We start from the raw sequence: 23,211 nt of genomic DNA, 5'->3' as shown, positions 1-23,211 counted from the left end.
CAGTATTATAGACATTCAGTGAATATTTGTTGAAAGGGATTAAAAAATATATAGTGTTATAATTTTTGTGCTGAAATGCTATGGGACTGTATGATTAAGATTGTTTACTTGGGTTTTGAATTTAGATGCACTTAGATTTTATTCTTCATTCTACCACTTAGTTCCTGGTTGGTCCTGGGCCAGTGCCTGGTACAGCAAATGATAGTGCTAGGTACTGTTTTTCTAGCTGTCTTTCTACCTCCCATCCATGTCTGGTTATGAATGCCTTGAAAACAAGGGTACTGTCTGGATCTAGTTAGCACCAGAACCTACCACAGCACCTGTTCTCTTATAAATAATTGTCAAATTGAAGTTTTAAATTTATGATTATGAGAGATAAACTGTAGTTAATGCCATTCTTCAACTGTACTGAACTTGTGTTCCTCTGAAAGTTTCTTGTTCTCTCTGGTACCTGGAGTTTACATATGGCACTTCCTCTGCCTGGGGTAGTCACATCCTCTTTTTACCTTATAATTTGTTTGTCCTTTAGGACTCAACTTAGGCTTTCCTTCTCCTGGAAAGTATTCTGTAACGTTTCTAAGATTGGGTGTCTTCTCTTTAGAATTAGGTTTCTTAATCTTGGCACATATTTGGGCTGGATAATTCTTTTGTGGGGGACTGTCCTGTTTATTGTAGAATGTTTAGCAGCATTCCTGGCATCTACCCACCAGTGCCAGTAGCATCCCTTCCAGTCGTGACAGCCCAGGATGTCTCCAGTCATTGCCAAATGTCCCATATGGGGCAAAGTCACTTTCAGTTGAGAACCACTCTAAAATTACACTTGTTACTAAATAGTATTATAGTTGCCAGATTTTCTTAGCTGTTTTTTTTCCGGTAGAATATAAGTTCCTTTGAGGGCAAGGACTGTACCTTTTTTTATTTTTATTTTTATTTTTTTTAAGATTTTATTTATTTATTTATTCAACAGAGATAGAGACAGCTAGCGAGAGAGGGAACACAAGCAGGGGGAGTGGGAGAGGAAGAAGCAGGCTCCTAGCGGAGGAGCCCGATGTGGGGCTCGATCCCACAATGCCGGGATCACGCCCTGAGCCGAAGGCAGACGCCCAACCGCTGTGCCACCCAGGCGCCCCTATTTTTATTCTTTTATTTTAAATCTTCAGTGTTTAGCTATTGTCTGATATAGAAATATTTGGTAAATATTTCTTGTGGATTGGTCGTAATTCATTGTAATGCATCCCAGATGTTTCATGACATACAAGCCCCATTGTAACCTGAGACTTAGGTTAATGATTAAATGTATAAAAGCTTCTGGAGGCAATTTTACAGAAGAAAAATACATCTGATGTTTAGTCGTGGTTTATGCACAAGCAGACAAATATCCCTAGTGTTTTTTCTTACATTAGATATCTTTTTTGGTTTGTCTGTTTATTGGTTAGTTTGTTAGACCTAGCTTTTGTTTGGATGTGATATGTTTTGAAGTTCAACTCCAGAATTCAGTGAGACATAGAATTTGTGCTGTCTCAATATGGAATGCACAGTGGTATAATAGAAGAGTGGTTTTGTTGACTGTAACTTTCCTATTCATTGAAAGTCTTGATAAATAGCCTTCTGTTAAATTTTATAGAGCAGTTTTTTTTCTTAGATTTTGCATCCCTTTGTATATTTCTTTGTATGTCAGTAAATGTTAATATATTTGTGACCTTGGGCACTGGTTTTTTCCCAAAGGCTGAGACTTAGTAGGAGGAGGTGAGGAACTAATGGGAGAAGTTTTTGAATTTGGTTCTAAATTTGTTAATCTTGTCCTCGACACTGCCCTGATGAGATTTTTGGGAGAAGTAGGAGTCCTTCCTGCTGCTGCTTGGTCTTTTTATCAACCCACTCCTACACCAATATATAGATACTCATTTTATCCATTACCAGGTTGTTTTAGCTCTTCCTTCAAGATAGGTCTCAAATCCAGTCATGCAGCCCTAGTCTAAGGTATTTCCATCTCTTGTCAGGACTATAGTGAAAGCCTTTTCCTTGGTCCTGTTGCTTCTGTTACTGCCTTCCCCCATTCATTCTCCACACAAGCCAAAATGATCTTTAAGAAGTGTGAATCAGATCTTGTTGTTCTGCCTGTATTAGGAAGCCATTCTGGTTTATAGTGTCAGCTAATCCATCCTCTAACTGGAATAATTTCAACTTGAAAGTAGTAACTGTGCTTATCTTTTTCTAGGAGGAACAGCACAGCATGCTGGGCTCTGGATTTAAAGCTGAGCGTTTACGAGTCAATTTGCGATTAGTCATAAACCGGCTTAAACTATTGGAGAAAAAAAAAAGTGAGTAATGCATGATTGCCTTGTATTTTCTTTTCCAAAATATATCACTGGGTTCTACCACCCTAATATTGGCTCTGTCAAGCTAGTACTATGAAGTCTTAGGGATCCCATATCCTTTAAGCTTTAGATACATTACTGCTGCTCTTTGTGACCAGTTAGATTGAGTCATTCAGTTGCAGGGAATTTTGAAGCATTCTTTTGCAGGGAATAGGTAATGTGACTCCTGAGGTGGAAATTTCTGGCTACAGCAATCTTCTCACCTAGATAAAGGAGCGTATTCTGGAGACAAGATGAGTTGGGACTAGATTTGGTAAGAGAGAAGTAAGCTAGGATGTACTAGAAACACCCACTTTGCTCTTCGGGTGGAAGTCTCCTGCAGACCAGGGCCCAATGTGCTGCTACTATGTGACTGGATGGGATTTGTGCCTTAGCTGAACTGGCCCAGAAAGCAAGGAAAGAGATTGCTGATTATCTGGCTGCTGGGAAAGATGAACGAGCTCGGATCCGGGTGGAGCACATTATCCGAGAAGACTACCTTGTGGAGGCCATGGAGATTCTGGAGCTGTATTGTGATCTGCTGCTGGCTCGGTTTGGCCTTATCCAGTCTATGAAGTAAGATATTTTGTCTTTTTTTTTTTTTAATCTTAATTTAGCTATGATTTATAGAAGAAAACTGTACATATGTATACAATTTGAGTTTGGTCTTCTGCATACACCTGTATACTATCACCACAATCAAGGTAATAAATTTTCCTGTGGTTCCCCCCCCCCCTTTTTTTGGTAAGAACACATGGTATCAGATCTCTACCCTCTTAACATTTAAAAAAAATATTTATTTATTTTAGAGAGAGCGTGCATGCACCAGCAGTGGCGTTGGGGGGCAGAGCGGAGGGAGAGAACCCCAGGCAGACTCTGCGCTGAGTGCTGAGCGCTGAGCCTGACGGGGGTCTTGATATCACGACTGTGAGATCATGACCTGAGCCGAAACCAAGTGTCAGACACTCAACCAACAGAGCTACCCAGGCGCCCCTCTACTTTCTTAGCATTTTTTAAGTGCGTAGTACAGTATTGTTAACTATATGCACAGTGTTGTTCAGTAGGTCTCTACAACTTACTCATCTTGTGTAATTGTAATGAAGTGAAATAAGATATTTTGAAGACCTAGATCAAGTCACCTTTTTGAGAAAGGGAATTTGAGAAAGGAGTAATACTGGTCTCCTACTGCATGTGGTGGGTAGCATTAGGGGGACTACTTTACATACCCAAGGACCTTTTTCCTAATACTTTTGCTGGAAGGCCTGATCTCCACGTAGACAACTGAAAAGAAAAGGATTCTGAAATCAAAAGGTCTAAGTTTGAGTCTTGGCTCTACCATTTCCTTTTTTGACCTTGGGCTTGTCAGAATTTCTCCAGAAGTAAAATAGGATGATGAAAATGGTTAGAAATCCTAGAATTCTTTGTGAGAATCCAGTGAGATTCGTGAAAGAACTTCAAAGGCTATAAAGTATATATGATACAAATTCTAGGGTTTTGTTGGTTTGATTTAAATAATTTTTTTTTTTTTTAAGATTTTATTTAGGGGTGCCTGGTGGCTCAGTCAGTTAAATGTCTGCCTTTGGCTCGGGTCATGATCCCATGGTTCTGGGATTGAGTCTCATATGGGGCTTCCTGCTTAGTGGGGAGTCTGCTTCTCCCTCTGCCTCTCCCCCCAGGCTTGTGCTCTCTCTGGCTTACTCTGTCAAATAAATAAATAAAATCTTAGGGGCACCTGGGTGGCTCAGTCGTTAAGCGTCTGCCTTTGGCTCAGGGCATGATCCCGGCGTTCTAGGATCGAGCTCCACATCAGGCTTCTCCGCTGGGAACCTGCTTCTTCCTCTCCCACTCCCCCTGCTTGTGTTCCCTCTCTCGCTGGCTGTCTCTCTGTCAAATAAATAAATAAAATCTTTAAAAAAAAAAAAATCTTAAAAAAAAAAACCTTTTATTTATTTGAGAGCATGAGGGGTGGGGGAGCAAAGGGAGAGGAAGAAGCAGACTCCCTGCTGAGCAGGGAGCCCTATACGGGGCTTGATCCAGGAACTCCGGGATCATGACGTGAGCCACCCAGGTGCCCCTGTTTTAAAGAATATTAAATTTTATTAATTTTTTCCCTTAACTAGGGAACTAGATTCTGGTCTGGCTGAATCCGTGTCTACACTGATATGGGCTGCTCCTCGGCTCCAGTCAGAAGTGGCTGAGTTGAAAATAGTGAGTACAACGAGTTTCAGTGATGTCTGTAATTTGTCATATTGTTAGGTTGGTTAACATAATTCACTTCTGCTATTTGACCAGATATTTTGTACCCTTCTCATGCAGCCTTTGAAACAGGCTTTATAAATTTGTCTCTACCTCCTTTTCAGGCCTTACATAGTGCAACAGAACAGTGTTTTCAGACTTGAATAATTTTTTTAAAGAGCAAAGTTTTGTGTGTCTCCAGTTTTGTCTTATTTTTATTGTAATGTTACTTAATTATATTCAAATAGGAAAAGTTCTTAAACAACTGTAAACCAGGAAAGTTAAAATAATATTTTAAGGTGACATTTTTTGCCTCATTCATTAATTCCACAAATATTCATCAGCTGTATGTTACACATAAGGTGGGCACTGAGGGAACAGTGTGAGCAAAATATGATACCAACCCTACTCTTGTAGCTTTAAAATCTAGCAGAAGAGATAGATGTTACAAACTTCTCCATCACAACATGGATATGGCACTGATTGCTAGGATACAAATTCCATTGAGTTGTTCTCTCCTATTTTCTACATCTTTGCATTTTTTGTTTTATTCTCTAGATTGTTTCAGTCTCTCTCTCCTGACCCATTTTTTTGAGATTTCCTTGTCTTCTGTATGGTTTTATTTTTAAGAGCTCTTTTTAATTCTCTGAACATTTATTTCATAGTCTGTTGCTTTTGTTTCATAGCTATAATGTCTTTTTTTTAATTATTATTACTTTTTAATTTTTTAAAAAGATTTATTTATTTATTTAACAGAGAGAGAGACAGCCAGTGAGAGAGAGAACACGAGCAGGGGGAGTGGGAGAGGAAGAAACAGGCTCCTAGCAGAGAAGCCTGATGTGGGGCTCTATCCCAGAATGCTGGGATCACGCCCTGAGCCGAAGGCAGACGCTTAACGACTGCACCACCCAGGCGCCCCGTAGCTGTAATGTCTTTTAACTTTTCACGAAACTTTGGTGACCCTTAGTTGTTGGTTTGTATTTAAAAGTGAGGCATTAAAGAAGCATCTTGGAACCTCTGTGTGCCTGGGTGGGGCTTATTGCCAGGTGCCTTCACTATTGAATGATCTAAGCCCTTTCTTAAAGGATCTCCAGAGTATCAGGAACTAGTTTTCTTCCTCGGTATGGTCATTTTCTTCAGAGAGGAATCCTATTTTTTACTCCGAGGGTATAAGCTGGCTGTCAGAATTTCTGAGAACCAGAGGAGAAGGAAGCCAAAGGTCTCATTCTTACCTTGTGGAAGGCTTATACTTAATTTTTCTGTTGTCATGAAGTGTCTCTGCTCTCTGCTTTGCTTGGAGTTCAGAATCCCTTTAGTTAAACCTCCCCAGAGAGTAAGCCTCCTGTATTCTGATCTGGTAGGGCTGGTAGTCAAAGAGTTTTGTGAGTAGAGGAATGGGGGAGAGAGTAGAGGTAACTCTTGCTTGCTTCTTTCACTTTTCTTTGTAAAGTAAGCTCTGCGCCTAGTGTGGGCCTTGAACTCAAGACCCTGAGATCAAGAGTCCCATGCTCTACCAGCTGAGCCAGTGAGGTGCCCCAGAAGCAGCTTCTGCTTATAGACTTTTAACCTCAGTCTTTTTTTTTTTTTTTTTTAACTTTTTATGAAGTAATCTCTGTAGCCAGTGTGGGGCTTGAACTCATGATCCTAGATCAAGAGTTGCATGCTCCTCCAGCAGAGCCAGCCAGGCGTCCCAACCTTAGTTTCATTTAACCTCTCCTGTAGTTTTCCTTTATATTAAAATTCAAGATGAAACAGATTTACATGATTTTAAAAAGATGAACTCATAAAAGAACTAGAAGACGACTAGGCAGATTTTTTAAAAAAATGATCTCATAGTGGAAAAGACCACAAAACCCAAAAGCCATAAACAAAGAGTGATAAATTAATACAAGAATAGTAAAAACTTCATAATATAAGGCAACCAAAAACTGTTAGTCAAAAGACAATCTTACATTGTAAGTACCAGGTCTACATACTGAACAATGAGTGCCTCCTCACTGAACTCTCAGGTGTTGGGGCCACTCTGGTTCAATGCCAGGCATCTCCTGCCTGGACTATTACAATAACTTTTTGAATCTTCTTCCTACACCTACTTTGGTTTCCTTTACTCTGTTCAGCATGCCATCAAACAGCCTAGGGTTGTGTTCAGAACACAGATCTGATCCTGTCACTACCCCTTGCTTTAAAGCCCTTTAGTAGCTGCTGTTCTTGTGATGGAAACAATTCCTAATATGGCCTACATGGCTCTTCATTGTGCGGCCCCCTGTGCCTGCCTTTCTTCATTTCCTATCACACTCCTCCCTGGGGCTCAACACTATTTCAGCTTGAAGATTCACCCTGTTATTCTACCAGAGGCCTTTGTACATGCTGTTTTCTTTTCCTAGAATGTGCTTCTTCTTTCCCTCTTAACTCCTAGTCATCCTTTACATCTCAGTGAAGCATCCCTTTTTTCAGGAAGCCTTGCCTTTTTTTTTTTTTTTTTTTAAAGATTTTATTTGAGAGAGAGAGTGGACAAGTGAGGGGAGGGGCAGAGGGAAAGGGAAAGGGAGAGAAGATCTTGAACAGACTCCATGCTGAGCGAGTAGCCCAGTGCGCGGCTTGATCCCACAACCCTGAGATCATGACCTGAGCTGAAACTAAGAGTTGGACGCTTAACCGACTGAGCCACCCAGGTGCCCCCTTACATGACTTTTCTGATCAGGTCTAATGTCACTGTTATGTTATTGACAGTGTGGTTTACTTTCCCTTGGTGACACTTAATATGGGTGCATTCCTATCTTTGTGTGATTGAGTAATGACTGTTTTCCTTAGAGATTACAAGATTATAAGAGTAGGAACAATGTTTTTGTTTATTGTATTTATAGCATATATCATAATGTCTAATATAGTTACAGCTCAGTGGATGGATGGATAAATAAGTATGAATTAACATGTATCCCTTAAAAGTTTCAGAGGCCCTGGTTTTTTTGAAATCCTATAATAGAAGCATGGTTACTGTTGATAGGAAGCTTGAAGCAGTCTGTAAGAATGGTTTCATTTACTGTTCTTTTTCCTCTATAGGTTGCTGATCAGCTCTGTGCCAAGTATAGCAAGGAATACGGCAAGTTATGTAGGACCAACCAGATTGGAACTGTGAACGACAGGGTAATGAACATACTTGTTAAAAATGATGCAGCAGACAGGGTGTGGGCATGTTATTTTGCGTTGATTGTAGTGGGTCCTACTGTTTGGCTCAGTTAATCTAGTTAATCTAGGGTTGCATGTTTCATAGTAAGGGTGAAAAGGCTCTCTGGCTGGCAGTGTAGTCAACTCCTTACCCCTTCCCTAAACCACTGATTGTGAGGTCCCTAGTCCTTTGTGCCCCTTGTGATTTGTGGATGTAGAAGTGAGGTGATAAAGAATGGATGAATTCAAATGTGGAAGGCGGCATTATCAGTCTTACCAACACCTGGGTCACGTGTAACCAGAGAACATGAGAGGGGCATGGGTTTATAATAATGCTTTGTGACTGAAAAAAAATCATTTGGTCAGAACCTTTTTTTCCCTCTATTTACCTGTAAAATAAGAGGAATAAAGTTTAAAAGTGAGTCAGGTTAAGCTTAGGCTAATTGGCATAGATTTTAACCCTGGGTCTTTTACTTACAGCTAATGCACAAACTGAGTGTGGAAGCCCCACCCAAAATCCTGGTGGAGAGATACCTGATTGAAATTGCCAAGAACTACAATGTGCCCTATGAGCCTGACTCTGTGGTCATGGTAAGTATAGAGTCTTTCAGAGTACAGAGGGGGAAATGAGTCTCTGGATATCACTTTCTTAAAAAATAACCATATTCTTTGCACTAAAGTTTGTGTGTGGGAGTTTAAGCCTTTGTCGAATTAGTGCCTTTTTGGGTAATGAGAAATATGCCTGCATTTCTCAAAGAGTATTTAAGGATCAGATGAGATGAATGACTGGAAAGCACTTAGAAAAGGTACAAACTGTTGATACAAATACAGAGTGGCACTATTGTTGCTTTTCAGTGAGGTTCAAGGAATTGAAGCAAGAAATGCCCCCAAGACCCCAAATGGATTCTGAAACATTTATTAGGTGCCTGCCGCGTGTTAGTGCACAAAATGCTGAGAATACAAAGATAAAAACAAGGTCACTGTCCTGAAGAGGTTTACAGTGTAAGGGGGGCAGATATACAAATAGTGATCATTCAATTCAGTTCAGTGGGTGTAGTGGGTTCTTTGGTGTGCTGCTCACACAACTCTCCATCCCAGATCTACACACTTAAGGGTAAAAGCATTTATTTCCCCAGCTCTTGAGAATATTGATGACTGGTGGTTCATACACTCCAGCGGTGGCCCTCAGAAGAAAGCTGCTTCATCCAGTCTTTCCTGCAGGACAGCCTCTATTTAGTAACTGGGTTTTAAAGACTCTGTCCCAGTCAGGGTACCTGCTGCAGGCCCATCCCAGCTGCAGAGCTCCTTAAGGAATTGACTGAGCAGTTGTGACTGGAGGGCAGCCCAGCCCTGCTTCCTTCAATTCCCCACAGGTCTTTATCCCAAGGGACTATCCCAGTAAACTTCCTCCACACTGGTCTCCGTCTCAGAATCTGCTTCGGGGGTACATGGCCCGCAATGTGGGTTAATGATACAGGTTTCTCTCTTCTTCTCAGGCAGAAGCTCCTCCTGGGGTAGAGGCAGATCTTATTGATGTTGGATTCACAGATGATGTGAAGAAAGGGGGCCCTGGAAGAGGAGGAGGGGGTGGCTTTGCAGCACCTGTTGGTGGACCTGATGGAACAGTGCCAGTGCCTATGCCCATGCCTATGCCTGTGCCCTCTCCAAGTACTCCTTTCTCCTACCCACTTCCAAAGGGACCAGTAAGTATCCATAGAAGTGTGGGTGTAAACTCTAGAATGTGTAACAGAAGATGACACATTGGATGTATGAATACACACAGGAGTTGTAGGTTGACAAGAAGATTGAGCAGTAAGGACATTTGGTATTAGTGATCATATTGTGAAAAAAATACTGGGATTTGGAGAAAATTTTCTGGTTTGTCTTTCATTGATGTGGGAAAATAGAGATAGTGCTAGAGAAACTTTTTTCTTCTAGGTTTACTGAATATCTTTGGGATGTGTTGCAGGGATACTAGTTGTTTCCAAAAATGAATACTACTTATTACCAGATTGAAAAACCTTTGTAGACAAGAGGGTGAAGGTCATTACTAGTAATAGGAAAGTCTGATGAGAATCTTCCCTTGTCATCAAAGCAGTTGATTAGTAATTTGAAGACTAGCCTTTGGCTATAGATCTTTAAAAATCTGGAATCTTTCTGGGCATTTTTTTTCTCTTTGGAGCTTTTGAATATATATACGTATTGAATATATATCTTGAATTTTCACACTGAATACATATAGGTATTTCTCCCTTACCATACACAAACCTCAAACGGCAAAACAGGCCATGTCTCTGATGTTGCCTTTCTCCTCTTGCAGTCGGATTTCAATGGATTGCCAGTGGGGACTTATCAGGCTTTTCCCAATATTCATCCACCTCAGATACCAGCAACTCCCCCGTCGTATGAATCTGTAAGTGCTTGAGCCTCTTTTGTAAGCAGCAGGAGAGTGAATCCCATGAAGAGAGAGCAAAATAATGGCCACAGGGAAGGCAAAGTTTTAATCAATTCCTAGTTACCAGCACTGCTCTTGCTTTGGATTTTTGTGTTGCTTTACCTGGAAGTGGGGTGGTGGTGGCAGTGGCAGCATCATTGGTGGCAATGCTTTGTTTGCAATTAAGCCAGGAATCAGGAAGGAGTTGCAGATCTCTTAGAAAGTTCTAGTAGGGCACTTACCTAGTCTTTTGGGTTTTTAACTAGTCAGAGAATTGTATTGAGCTAGTGTAGTCTTGATGCTAGAATATCATAATTAAAATACCAGTTTTATAAATTCAGTACTATGTAAAGGAATAGTGTCCAGGTTTTTGTCTTAAACAGAAGTGTCCAGTTAGTAAATTTCAGCCTATAGCATTAATTTTGCATTTTAGTCTTATAAATGAAACTTGTTATAAATACGGTAACCGTGCCTGGAATTGTTGGTGATTGCACAGCTTTGATTCAGAATTAGAGGGCTCCTTTTCTCTCAGCCTTGTTTCCTCAGCTAGTATGTGCCTTTTGAGACGTGTTTCCATCTGATACAATTATAGAGAAAACAAATTGGTAGGGTGTTTGCTGCGAGATCCCCCTGGTTCCTGCACTTGCTTAGTGTTCTTTCCTTTGGTTTTCCCTCGGGCCTGGATTTTCTTAAGTTTCAGTCTTGCATGCATTGAAGCATTGCCCACAACTGTTTCTAGGAATGAGGTAGATCTTTAGTACTCGAGGACTTGGCTCTTGGAGATGAATTCAGTGGGTTAGTGCTTTCTCTCTGCCCAGAAGGTGAAGGTATCAAAGAGAGGTGTTATGGTGTGGTAAGAATTTTCTTTTTCTCTGCTTGGTGGTTAAGAGTTTAATGTGATATCTGATTGGAAGATCAGGAAGGAGTACAGGGGGTGGAGGGGCAGATTCTTTGGAGCAGGTTCTGTTGCTTCTGCTGAGCAGCTTAGCTTCTGGAAAACATAGGGGCTTATACCAGTATCAGTACTTTCTGCAGTAATGCCATTGCTTTCTCCCCTAGTAACAGTCTTTGTGTTTTAGGTTGATGACATTAATGCTGATAAGAATGTGTCTTCTGCACAGATTGTTGGTGAGTGTGAGTCAGAAACCCTCAGTGCTGAACCCTTTGCTGTTCTCATTACTGCTCCTGTCTCAGAGATGGTGTCCTTGTTTGTGGCATTTTACACACATGCCCCGTCCTCTCCCAGAGTGTAATAGGATGAAAATAGAACTTAGCATTTCTCTTGTCCAAAAAGAAAATATCTCTTGGCTGCGGAGAACCTCCCAAGTTCCTTGTTTCTGTTAATGGTATCAATCATTATTCATTCAACCTCATGTTCTTGATGTTCCTGCTGCTTCAACTTCCATTGTACCTGGAAATACCAAAAGAAATCGATGGATCAGTCTAGCTATCTTTCTATCTAGATAGAGGTAACATTTTTAAACTTGAGCATTAAAGAGGGGGCAGATAAAACTGTAAATGAATAGTTCAATGACTTACCACAAAGCAAGCATGCTCATGTGGTCATCCACTCAGAAAACAACACAGTACCAGCCCTGTGGAAACATGGGGGTTGGGGGGGGCATACTTTTTAAATTGGAGATAGTTGTTTTATGGTGTAGTTTGATAAATTTTGATTTTATATATATATATATAAACAACCTCAGTAAAACTGGTGTAGAACATTTCCATCACCCCAGAAAGTTCCCTTATGTTCCTTTCCATTCAACCCCATCGGTCCACTCTCTACTTTGGAGGCAAACACTGTTTATTTTTAGAGAAAAAGAACATGTGCCTGCGTTGGGGGTGGGGGGGAGGGAAAGAATCTCTGTCAGACTTCTCCCTCAGCACGGAGCCAGACATGGGGCTCAATCCCATGACCCTGAGATCATGACCAGAGGTGAAAACAAGAGTCAGATGCTTAACTGACTGAGCCACTCAGGCACCCAATTGTTCTTAGTCTCTAAAACTAATTGAGGTTTGCCTTTTCTAGAACTTAGCTACAAATTGAAATGAACAGGTAGAGAGGGGGATGGTTTTAACTTGTAAAATACAAAATGGAAGACTGGTAATTCAGATCCTATTACATCATGCAATAAGGACATTAACATGCCTTATAAAAAATTATTCCCCCTAAGCCTTAAAGAATGGCTCTTTCCAACAGAATTTTAGGACCACTCCTTGGACTTTGTTGTTATGGGAGCAGACCTTTGTGAAAGGGGACAGTCTGAGTGAGTGCTGTCTGTACTTAGTCGCAAGTACCACACTTTGAATTGCCCTTAATCTTCTTTCTCACCATAGGAAAGTAAAACAGGATTCAAATGTGTTAAGGAAATGTAGATACTAATTGTCCTGAAAATTTTTCTTGATCTTTAGAATTGTTTTTTTAAAACCAGTGTTTTCTCTTGTATATTTATTGTTTCTGCCAAAGGGGATTGTGGGCTTTGAGGATCTGAGCCACTTTTCTCTAGTGTTTGTAACACTGTGCTCCTTACCCTAATTTCATTAGGTCCTGGGCCCAAGCCGGAAGCCTCTGCAAAACCCCCTTCCCGACCTGTGGATACCTACGACAACTTTGTACTACCAGAGTTGCCGTCTGTGCCAGACACCCTACCAACTGCATCTGCTGGTGCCAACACCTCAGCATCTGAGGACATTGACTTTGATGATCTTTCCCGGAGATTTGAAGAGTTGAAAAAGAAAACCTAGGTCTCTTACACCAGGCAACCTCTGGGCTCTGGGATTTGAGACTCAGCTGTTTCTCCTTGTAACAAAGAATCTCCATGAAATTCTTTTTCATCTCTTAACCATCACTGAGCACACTCTTCCTCTGGGCTCTCTTCCTGCTCTAAATTCTGCTGCTTTCCAGTTCTCTCTTGCTCCTAAGAGACTAATGATTAGAGACTATGAGGCTAGAGCAGCTGACTCTGGGCAGCCGGGCTTGTCTGTTTCTGAGTGTGAGCCCAGGTTTTCCCACCACCTGTCCTTCTGTCCCTCCACAGGGGAGTGGGAAGGTGAAAGCATTGTGAGGAGAGCTGCCAAAGATGGCTGGACACGGAGAAGAATACTTCATGAAGTCTCTTAGCCCGGTGCTGAAGTTCTAGACTTAGAAACAAACCCCTCTATACAGAGGGGTTTGTGGTGAGCAAGAATCAAAGCAAAGTGTGCTATGAATGGGAGAGACTGACTCTGGAAGCCACTGTAACAGTTCTTGGAAGCTGGGTCCTCTCATTGGCATATACACTACTCCTTGCTGCAGGGCACTATTCTACCTGGATCCAGTTACAAAGTTTATTGGGAAAGTTGAAGGCTTCTGTTAGTTCTACTGGATTCTCAGGGAGCCCTCCGTGGCCTTTTGCTTTGAGTGCTGTGTTCCCTTTTACCAGAGGGCAGCACTGCATAAATTCCTGTTTTTCCCCATAGCATGTTCTGTTGGATTGTATTTACTGGCAAACGAAGGACAGGTCACACACTGGGCAGAAGTCACCATTCAAGGCTAAGGTGGGCTTCCAGTTGCCTTAATAGAAGTACTCAAGTCTCTTGGGTAGTGAGCTGGAATGCCTACAGGAGGAGGAGGGGTTCCTGTTTTCATTTGAAAACTTTAAGAGAACCTTTAAAAACTGATTTCAGATAAGTTTTTGGTGCCCATAAAAAATGTGGCTATAATTGTTCACTACTTTCCTAGGTGGATGAGACTCTTACTATGTGTTCTTTTGCCCCTTAGCTGAGGCCATTGTTCCCCAGAGGGATGGCTTTGGGATCAGAAGATACGACTCTGGCTTCTGGGTAGTGTAAATGTACACACCTGTTTCAAGTAACTTTAATGTTTTTGATTGGTTTGTATCTCATAGCTCCGTAGCTGATAATAAAGTTAAAAATCCTGTGCCCTGCTTTCTCCACTGCTTTGGTCAAGTGATGAGGTGCAGATTTGGATTTTAATGGAGAGTATTTTAAGCATGTGACCCATGCTGGGCACCAGCCCCACCCCACCTTTGGTTCCTTGGGTAATGTGGATGCCTGCAGCAAGGAGTCCATTTCTGTTTCTGTATTTAAGCCCAGATAGCATTTGTGAGTTTGCCTGGTTAATCCTCTGGGACAGGGCTCCCCATTAGCCAAACCTCATGCTTGTATATTTGATTTTAAAAAGCGGCAGTGAGCCCACCTCTGACTCATACATATTTCCCACAGCCATGCTGAAAACATTGGCGGTGAGTGTTTCTTTACTTGCTGTTTGGCAGCAGAGCTGGATTATCCTGTATCACTCTTGTAGTGTTAACCCTTGGCTCACAGTGATCCGTAAACCTAAGAACTTGATGCTATGGGGATTTTGATTCCTCAGTGATTTACAAAATTAACCATGTATTATAAATCGGTAATTTTCTAACCTATACCATGCAAAGATAGTTCATCTTTTAATTTTTTTAAATATTTGAGAGAGAGCACAAGCAGAGGGCGAGGGAGAAGCAGGCTCTCTACTGAGTAGGGAGCCCGACATGGGGCTCGATCCCACCACCCTGGGATCATGACCTGAGCTGAAAGCAGATGCTTAACCAACTGAGTTCCCTAGGTGCCCCAAGGTAGTTCATCTTTTGAAACCTCAGTATTAATGCCTATTGCCATCATGGCTGCTCACGTGTTCTGGTGCCGCTGGATTCCTAGCAAACTGGAGAGCCTCTGTAGCACCTTCTTGATCAGTGCACCTTCTTTCAGAGTCTAATCAAAGACAAAAGGAGAAAAGTGAGGGAATTAAAACTGATGCTAATGTTGGAGGGGAAAAGTACCAAAAGATTAAAAAATAGTATTAATAGTAAAGATACTCTTTCCTTTAATGATTTACTGTCAGGCATTGGATTGTTTCTGCTACTTAATAGTTGGATCCGCTATTTTAGAACAGTAGATGTCCTGTAAACTGGGTGTTCTGTGAAGATGGTTCGCAGAGCTACGGAGACTAATGAAGGGACTATTCTGATACTGTGCATTATGTAGGTCTGTAGTCGTAAGAGCAGCAACAGTGGAGTTTTTCTAATGATAAAATCATGACAAGTTTTTATTTCAGTTACCAAGTTGGAGTGTTACCTACCTTAAGGGACTTTCTTTCTTTACCAAAGGCCATGAGAATGACCGAAACAAAAAGGTTAATGATCACAAGTACCATCAAGAAGACACTGGTGAAAATCAGAAAGGATCCCAGGATTGGGTCTAAAGCAATAACCTGGGAAGAGATAATAAAATATTTTGATTTTAAACACTGACAGTTTAACTGCTACTTTAAAAATGTAAGTTATATGCTAACGTTTGTGATATATTCACATAAAATATTCGGTGGAAACTAGGGGGAGAAGCAAAACTATTAAAAAGGAAAATGCTTTTGAGTGGACAGGTAAGTCACAGTGGCACTATAAATGATTCAAAGCCCGTGTGAGTTTTGGCAGCTCTGGAAAATATATCTAAGCACAGAAGCTTGAAAGAGTAGCAAAAGCATATTGAAAGAATAACATCAGAAATCACAAAAACTGTCTCTGCCATTCTAAGAACCTCTATAAACACAGGAGCATTCCAATAAAATTTAACAAGTTAACCATAAAAAACTAGGGCTTTTGTTTTCTGGGGGTTTTTTAGTGTTGTCTTTTAAAAATAAGTACTGAGTTTTGCCATTCTTTAATTTTCAGCATGACGAGATCATCGTCAAATACAGGGACAATGGTGGTTTCCAAATAAGAGTATTTTAGTTTACGTGTTCATTTTAACAAAAGACATTTATTTTCCCTTGGTATTGGCTAATTCACTGTTGCCACTAGGGTACTGTTTAAAAAAACAACAGCCCAACAACTTAGAGGATGAACACTTATAATAAATATCACTGTGATGGAATCTGTATGACCAGATAATTGCTTCATTATAGCTACTCTACGTCAACCAAGTAACCTGCACAGTCTTTGTGATATAAAACTTTTCCTAGTAAGTATACTCCATTTTCCTTTCACATTGTATTGTTATGATTAAAGTTTTTGTTTTTTTTTTAAGTCAGAAAGGAGGTGTTAGCAGTAGCTCACTGTTTTGTTACTTCCTTAAGTGTCTTAATATATAAAAGTGTTCCAAGGGTGAAGGCTTCATTCCCTAATTGAATTTAGAACCGTAACAAGTCTCTTGGATCTTAGGAAGGTGAGAACTTTCCACATTAGAAACTATGTTAAACTATGTACACTTGCCTATTTTAATTACTAACATGAGTTCTACATTTTCCGAAGGTTAAACTTCATGAAAATCTTTACAATTTCACTAATTTGTAGTTTTTTCTGTCCTGATCAAATCTATATATGCTAGGGCTCTAAATCCTCATCTGGGTTTCCTATTTTTTTTATATAGAATAGAAAGATATTTGTGTTGGTAGTTCTTAGGGGAGAATAATAGCCTCTCTGAAATGACCCATTTATCAACTATGGACAGAAATATTGCAGTTCTTTCTGGAACTGTACCTCCCTAATTTAAAAGACACTTTCATTGTATACTTCAAAAGGCCACTGAGAAAGAAGCAGCAAATAATATTAATCTGGCTAGCTTATGAGCATAAATTCAGGCCCAGCGTCCTGGCAGTAAGATCAAGAAATGAAGAAATTGGGACTAGGTGCTTGAAAAAGGGACACCTTTCTGAATGTAATAGCCACTCAAGTTGTATGCATAGATAGCACCATAAAATGGAAGGGCAAAGGATCTACACTGTCCCTTTCCAGTGTGCAGTGGTACAGAAGGGGCTGCTTTTGTAAGCAATTCTCGCCTTGTTAAGTGTAGTAAACAAAACAGAATCCTGGAGGGAGACCAGGATGGGGGTTTTCACCTCCTCGTGATGAGAGATTCCCATTAGGAGGCCAACAACAGTCACTGCTGAGCTGAAGAAAGTTTGGTAGTCAGAGACACTCCATCCAAACAGCAGGTTAAACTGAAAAGGAGAAAGACTATTCAATTAGGGTGGAGAGCAGTAGGGCTGATTTCAGTTCTTTTCCTCCTGGCTTGATAAGGAGACCAATACAGGACCAAAGGGGATGGAAATCAAAGAAATGCCTAAGTGGCCATGCAAATCACTATGCCTTAAAAAAATTCCTTTGTAATTACAAAGCATTTTCATATCAGTTTATTTGGCTTTCACATCACCCTGTGGGCTAAATTTTAGGAGACAGATGCCTGCATTTAAGTCATACTGCTGGTTAAGTATGGAACTACAACTAAAAACCAGCTTTCTTATTCCACTGGTTTCTTCCAAAACCCACTGCCAGCTTGAACTGATGGTTTTCCGTATAGTGCTTTCTTGGGAAGCAATGTGATTCCAAGGCCACAGCATTTGGGAAAAGACAGACCCTGGGAATGAGGGCTTACAGTGATGGCATAGCCTGTGAGCAGGATCAGGATGACCAGCAAGAAGCCCACCACCTCATCCCAGGCTTCGCTGAGTGATCTACCGATGACCTGCAGCCTGGGGTTACGGTGCAGCAGGTTCCACAGCTGAACGGTGGCCAACAGAACCAGGAAGCCCATGAGGTGAAGGACTGCTGAGTTTACTTTTATTGCCTCATAGAAGCTGATGAACCTGTACCAAGGAAGGCTGACAGTTACTCAGCTGAAGTAAATGCCACCCATTTCTCCAGGGCCTCCCCTGCTCAAGTGCAGCCGCTCTGTGAGTCCTGTTACATTAAATACTTGATGCAAGAACTCTCCAGTGTGGCCTCGGGTACTTGGGGATGTGAGAGCATTGGCAAAAGGCCATGTATTTGGTTGGGAGATCTGAAGAAACCCTGAACTACAACCCGTAGCGGATTACTCAGAATTCATCCTGCAAATCAAGGCCATCCTCGTCCACTGTTCTGGATTGAGTTAAATCCCTCCTCTCAAAAGGAGAGGACTTAGCCTAATGGGACGTGGTATTATGCTAGTCTGTTTTCTGTAGCGCTCTAATCCTATATTCTCTCAGGGTAATTGATCTAACAGGTGTAACACTGCTCAAAGTAGAAAGATGATTGATAGCCAGCCCTGGCTGGCTCAGTTGGTTAAAGTGTCTGCCTGCCTACGGCTCAGGTCATGATCCCAGGGTCCTGGGATGGAGTCTTGCATCAGGGTCCTTGCTCAACAGGGAGCCTGCTTCTCCCTCTGCCACTCCCCGCTTGTGCTTGCACTCTCTTGACAAAAGATTGATAACCTGGAAGTGAGGAGTGTTATGTGAGAAACATTCATAATCTTGTGTTGCAGCAACTAAGTTACTTGGAAAGATTCCCATAGACAGAGCAAGTTGGCACTTGATCACAACTGTTTTACTGTCTAAGACCTAGGTCCCTGCATAAATGGCCGTCTGTAGGGATGACCTGGGATATTTTCTCATTACACAGATCAGCAGTCCAGACTACTGGCTACTGAGAAAGTTAAGTACCACATGGCAATACTTGGTTTAGGAAATCGATGCTCTTCCCCACCGGAAAGACCAGAGAAATTACCCAAAGGGGAAGCAGAATGTCTCAAGTATGAATAAGCTAATGGATGGACATCCCTACCCAGAAAGCGACCCCCTTTGGTTTTAAAATAAGTACTGGGTTGTGGTTTTATTTAAAGGATGATCATTTGTCATGCCTCAGGCTTTATTCTTTGGCCAGGGTGCAAAATATGACTACTTCCAGATCCTTGCTATATGCAATTTAAATGCATTACCCTTGACAAGCACATACTCATCGTATTATGAATGCAGGAGCTTTTCAATGTGATTAGCAGTGTCAACGGTTTCTTGTTAATTGTTTTCTCAGCTGTGGACATTAGTCTGAGTTCTGTGTTTAACTCCTGTATTACACAAATACAGGACTGATAGAGCAGTGGAGGAGGAGGGGGAGTTTGAAAGAATACTTGTGTGTCATCAGGAAACTTTAGACATTGAACAGGAACAGCCTGTGCTCCTTAGGCTCCTTACCTGCCCCGGTCATAGTGATATCGTGCCATGTTTTTCTTATGCAGGGAAGTAAGCTTCACGTCAAGACCCAGGAGGACAAAGCTAATGAGGATTGTGCTCGTGTCCAGGATGTTTCTTTTCCTAGTGAAGAACCTCCATCTCTGCTGTTTCAGCCGATGACCCTAAACACAGACATCACAGTCACTGCTGCTGGCCTTAAAGATTAGCCAGGTCTTTCCCTGACGAAATACTTTACCACCGGCAAAACACTAAGCTGGGCACTTGCCAAATCTAACTTGGACACAATGGGTTATGGTCTTGGTTCTGCTCTGTAGTCACTCAGAGCTGCTTACAGAAAAGCTGGCTTTCTCCAATACAACTTGTAATTGGATACACTCATTATTTCATTCTTCTTGTTTAGTTTTAAAAAGGTTTTCAAATTAGTTATCGAGCCTGAAAATAAGATGTGTTGTCTTAGGATAGATTCTGTTTTGGTGCCATTACCTGTACTTTTGAGTACATGCTCTGTTCGTATTTTCAATTCTTGCTGTTACCTTCATAGGGATAATACAACTGTACAAAAAAACAATATTCTTTTTACAGACTTAATTCCTTAACTCTTGAAAACTGGAAGAGCTACTTGGTAGAAAGCCAGTCAGCCTGTAGCTGAATTCAGGCTCTGGAAAGGATCAAAGTCATAGCCGTAATTCTTGTAATAGCTCATTGTGGAGCTCCCCTGATAACAACGGAAACCTTGAGAATTTCTTACATCTGACACTTGCAATTCACCTGTACAAAGGCATAGTAACACACTAGTAGGTAATAGATGACTTGTGAGATGACAGACCAGGCAAAGTCCTTCTTTGATGCCTGAAGGGAAGTTAAAGTGTCCAGCCTCAGTGAGGGGAAGAAGGCACCTAAGAACAACAAAGAACACCTACAGTCAAGAGTCTTCAAAGCTTGTGCCCTCTTCCTTTCAAACTCTGTGTTTGAAATCAGTGCAACTGTCTCTGGATTTTTTTTTTTTTTTTTTTTTTTTTTTTTTAAGATTTCTCTCAACAGAGAACGCGTATGGGGGAAAGGGCAGAGGGTGAGGGAGAGAATCCCAGGCAGACTCTGCTGACCTTGGAGCCTGATGTGGGGCTCAACCTCACAACTTTCAGATCATGACCTGAGCCAAAACCAAGAGCCGGACACTTAACCGACTGAGCCACCCAGGTGCCCCGCCGGAATATCTATTTAAATGTTCCTGAATCTCTATACTTCACTTGGAATTTCCTCTAGAGCCGTCATGGATATTAACTGAGATCACGCATGCATAACTACTGGAGAAATGCATTGTTTGTCAGTAGAGGGGAAGGATGTGCTCGTGATCCCACCTCGAGAGCACTGTGACTTCACAGCTGTTAACAGGTGTTGCCCTTGCTGAGCAAGAACAGGCGCAGAGATGCACCGACTAGTTGTACTCTTGCCGTATAAGGTTTGGTAGAGAACTGATGACTGCAATGTAAAGTGTGGAGAGAGTGGAATTTAAAGCTATCGAAAATACATTTTCAGAAATTAGTATGATGAAAGTGCTTTGAGCCATTTCAAATTTAGTTACTTTCTACGTGTAAAGCACTAAAACCCCATGAATACTAATAGTATCCTGGGAATACTCAGACATTTATAAAAGGATGGACTAAAAAGCCTCAGATTCCACCTAGAAGGACAGTGAGATTGTTGTTTATAAAATCATGAAAGGTCTTGTGAATATAAACTTTCATAAAACCCCAAAATATTAGCATTAAGATGTGCCCCTGGTAGTAGAAAGTACATTTAAGAATAAAAGGAATTGTACGTCACATTGTTAGCTCTTAAGATTGGGACTTTTCCCATGTTAACTTCAGCCATATGTATGACTATTTTTTTTGGTAGTTACTAACAATAAAAAACCCTATGAAGACCCTCTGGAAGCCTTCATGCTTCATTTAGAAAAGTGTAGAAGTCTACCCTATAAAACTCCTGATCAGAAGTAACACCTGGTGGTAAATGGAAGGATACTAGTGGGCAAATTCTGGGGAAGAGAAGAAAGAGAAAGTAAGTTTGATTAGGGCACACTTCCTGTTAAGTGTAGGGGAACTGAATATACAAGCTTCCCCCTAATCTCATAAAATGCCACTATAATGACAGTGACAGGATAAAAAAACAACCCAAAGAAAAGAGGAGGGTAGATGACAGCAACCAACCATTGGAAGCTGGAAAACAGAAGAATGATAGTAGATTCAAGAAAGTTGAAACCAAAGTCAGCTGTGTAGAAAACCCAGAAGCAAGCCCAGAAAGACTGGAAAATTGCCAGCATTAGGTACTTCTGAATGTAAGGTCAGATGAAACTGAAAACAGAAGAACTGATTGCAAGTCTGAACATACCTGGACTGCCTGCCTCACCATTCACAACTAGGTATTTGGTACCCATCCTGCCTTCCACCACACTAAAACTAAAGGTTTATTTCCTATTGTTGAACTAGAAAGAATCTGAAGTCAGGGGCACCAGGTCTATTTGCAAGTAATGGTCTGGGAAAGAATTAAGAGAAAGTTTTTTATTTTTATTTTGAGGGAGGAGAGCGAGAGAGAGACAGAGTGTGTGCATGAGCAGGGGAGGGGCAGAGGGAGAGAGAATCCTAAGCAGGCTTCAAGCTCAGCGCAGAGCCCAACCTGGGGCTTTATCTTAGACCCTGAGATCATGACCTGAGCTGAAATCAAGACTCAGACACTTATATCACTGAGCCACCCAGGCGCCCCTAAGAGAAAGTTTTTATACTGCATGGTGAGATGCCTCCCAGTCCCTTTTTTCAACAGGCTCTGAGAGGAGGAGTTTGGAGGGTCCCTCTATGTGAAAACTGCCCCCAAAAACATTGATCGTAGTTGAGAAGCTCTTTCCATGAACAAAGAGGTGCTAACTAGCATTTTTTTGCTTTTTACTGTCTGTCTTCAGTATGAAAAAACAGCCATATATTTGAACCTCTTACCCCTGAAAAGCGGAGACCAAAACAAATAAAAAAAAAGTTCAGGGGCATTAGAGAAAGAGCAGGAAAAACACAACAAAGCCTGTAACATCCTCAGAGAGTTAAGGATACCGTGTCCATAAAAGAACAAGATACTGTGAAAAAAAAAATATTGTGAGGACAAACAGAATTCTTGAAAATTAAATTACCAAGATGAATACTTCAACTTCCAAACCACTTACTAAATTAATCTCCCAGAAACTAGAATAAAAAGATGGAAAAGCAAAAACAAGAAAATCAAAGGATCAGTCCAGGCATCCTAATGTCAAAACGCCAGGAATACCAGAAAATGAGAACAGAGAAAATGGAGAAGAAATTAATAGAAATCTGTCAGAAAATTTCTCAGAACCTAAGGACACATTTCCAGGTTAAAGGACTCACCATAAAGAGAGAGAAAATTCTAAAACCTTCTGGGAGGTGGGGGCATCATACTTCTCAATAACAACATGAGAAGCTACACTTTTCAAAATTCTGTAAAAACAACTGTATCCAGAATACTTAGCAATCAAGTGTGATGGCAGAATAAGAACATTTTTGGACCTGGAAGGCTTCAAAAAATTATGCACCCTTGTAGTAATATCCTGGAGGATATGCTCCAGCAAAATGAGAAAGTAAACCCAGAGAGGAAAACATGGGATCCAGAAGAAAGAAGATCCAACAGAGGGGAGAGGTCAAGATAATCGCCAGGATGATACTGTAGGGAGAATCCAGGATAAGTGCTGTACAGCAGACCAGAGAATAACCAAGCTGAATTGTACCAAAAGGATGGAGGGCCCCAGAGAGGGCCTTTTATCTTTTAAAAGTAAAATAATAGGTTGCTTGATGCTTTTTGAACAGAATGAGATTTTTACTTCTAAGAGGAGTTTGGAGATGAATCAATGATAGATCCATGCAAAACCAAGCAAATGAAAAAAAAAAGAGGTAATTATAAACTCTAAGGAAAACGTAGAAGAAATTGTAATATATTACATGGCTCATCTTTGAAAAATCATTTATTTAATCACAATAATGGAA

The 23,211-nt window shown here is 41.0% G+C and overlaps 2 protein-coding genes across 4 annotated transcripts in view; one reads left to right on the top strand and one right to left on the bottom strand.

Moving 5' to 3' along the window:
* Nucleotides 1-14,113, top strand: part of IST1 (IST1 factor associated with ESCRT-III) — a 29,694-nt gene extending 15,581 nt beyond the window's left edge. The window contains exons 2-10 of one of the 3 annotated variants that reach the window (XM_026495142.4): nucleotides 2,219-2,321; nucleotides 2,753-2,933; nucleotides 4,478-4,565; nucleotides 7,653-7,736; nucleotides 8,238-8,348; nucleotides 9,254-9,460; nucleotides 10,078-10,170; nucleotides 11,271-11,319; nucleotides 12,740-14,113. In XM_026495142.4, the coding sequence (XP_026350927.1) occupies nucleotides 2,234-2,321; nucleotides 2,753-2,933; nucleotides 4,478-4,565; nucleotides 7,653-7,736; nucleotides 8,238-8,348; nucleotides 9,254-9,460; nucleotides 10,078-10,170; nucleotides 11,271-11,319; nucleotides 12,740-12,939 (1,101 nt within the window). In that variant the 5' untranslated portion in view covers nucleotides 2,219-2,233 and the 3' untranslated portion in view covers nucleotides 12,940-14,113. The remainder of the gene's footprint in view (nucleotides 1-2,218; nucleotides 2,322-2,752; nucleotides 2,934-4,477; nucleotides 4,566-7,652; nucleotides 7,737-8,237; nucleotides 8,349-9,253; nucleotides 9,461-10,077; nucleotides 10,171-11,270; nucleotides 11,320-12,739) is intronic. The other 2 variants (XM_057314216.1, XM_026495144.4) reach the window with 2 other exon arrangements.
* The window catches only part of PKD1L3 (polycystin 1 like 3, transient receptor potential channel interacting), a 69,034-nt gene continuing 54,480 nt past the window's right edge, over nucleotides 8,658-23,211 (bottom strand). The window contains exons 27-34 of the mRNA XM_057314214.1: nucleotides 19,943-20,070; nucleotides 19,175-19,335; nucleotides 17,602-17,812; nucleotides 17,066-17,167; nucleotides 15,311-15,442; nucleotides 14,864-14,943; nucleotides 11,731-11,786; nucleotides 8,658-11,602 (exon numbers count right to left, since the gene is read on the bottom strand). Coding sequence (XP_057170197.1) covers nucleotides 11,747-11,786; nucleotides 14,864-14,943; nucleotides 15,311-15,442; nucleotides 17,066-17,167; nucleotides 17,602-17,812; nucleotides 19,175-19,335; nucleotides 19,943-20,070 — 854 coding nt within the window. The 3' untranslated portion in view covers nucleotides 8,658-11,602; nucleotides 11,731-11,746. The remainder of the gene's footprint in view (nucleotides 11,603-11,730; nucleotides 11,787-14,863; nucleotides 14,944-15,310; nucleotides 15,443-17,065; nucleotides 17,168-17,601; nucleotides 17,813-19,174; nucleotides 19,336-19,942; nucleotides 20,071-23,211) is intronic.

The sequence above is a fragment of the Ursus arctos genome, unplaced genomic scaffold (genome assembly GCF_023065955.2).
Source record: "Ursus arctos isolate Adak ecotype North America unplaced genomic scaffold, UrsArc2.0 scaffold_19, whole genome shotgun sequence".
Classification (NCBI taxonomy): Eukaryota; Metazoa; Chordata; class Mammalia; order Carnivora; family Ursidae; genus Ursus; species Ursus arctos.
Note: the sequence above shows the minus strand (reverse complement) of the source record. Positions and strands in the feature narration are given on the sequence as shown.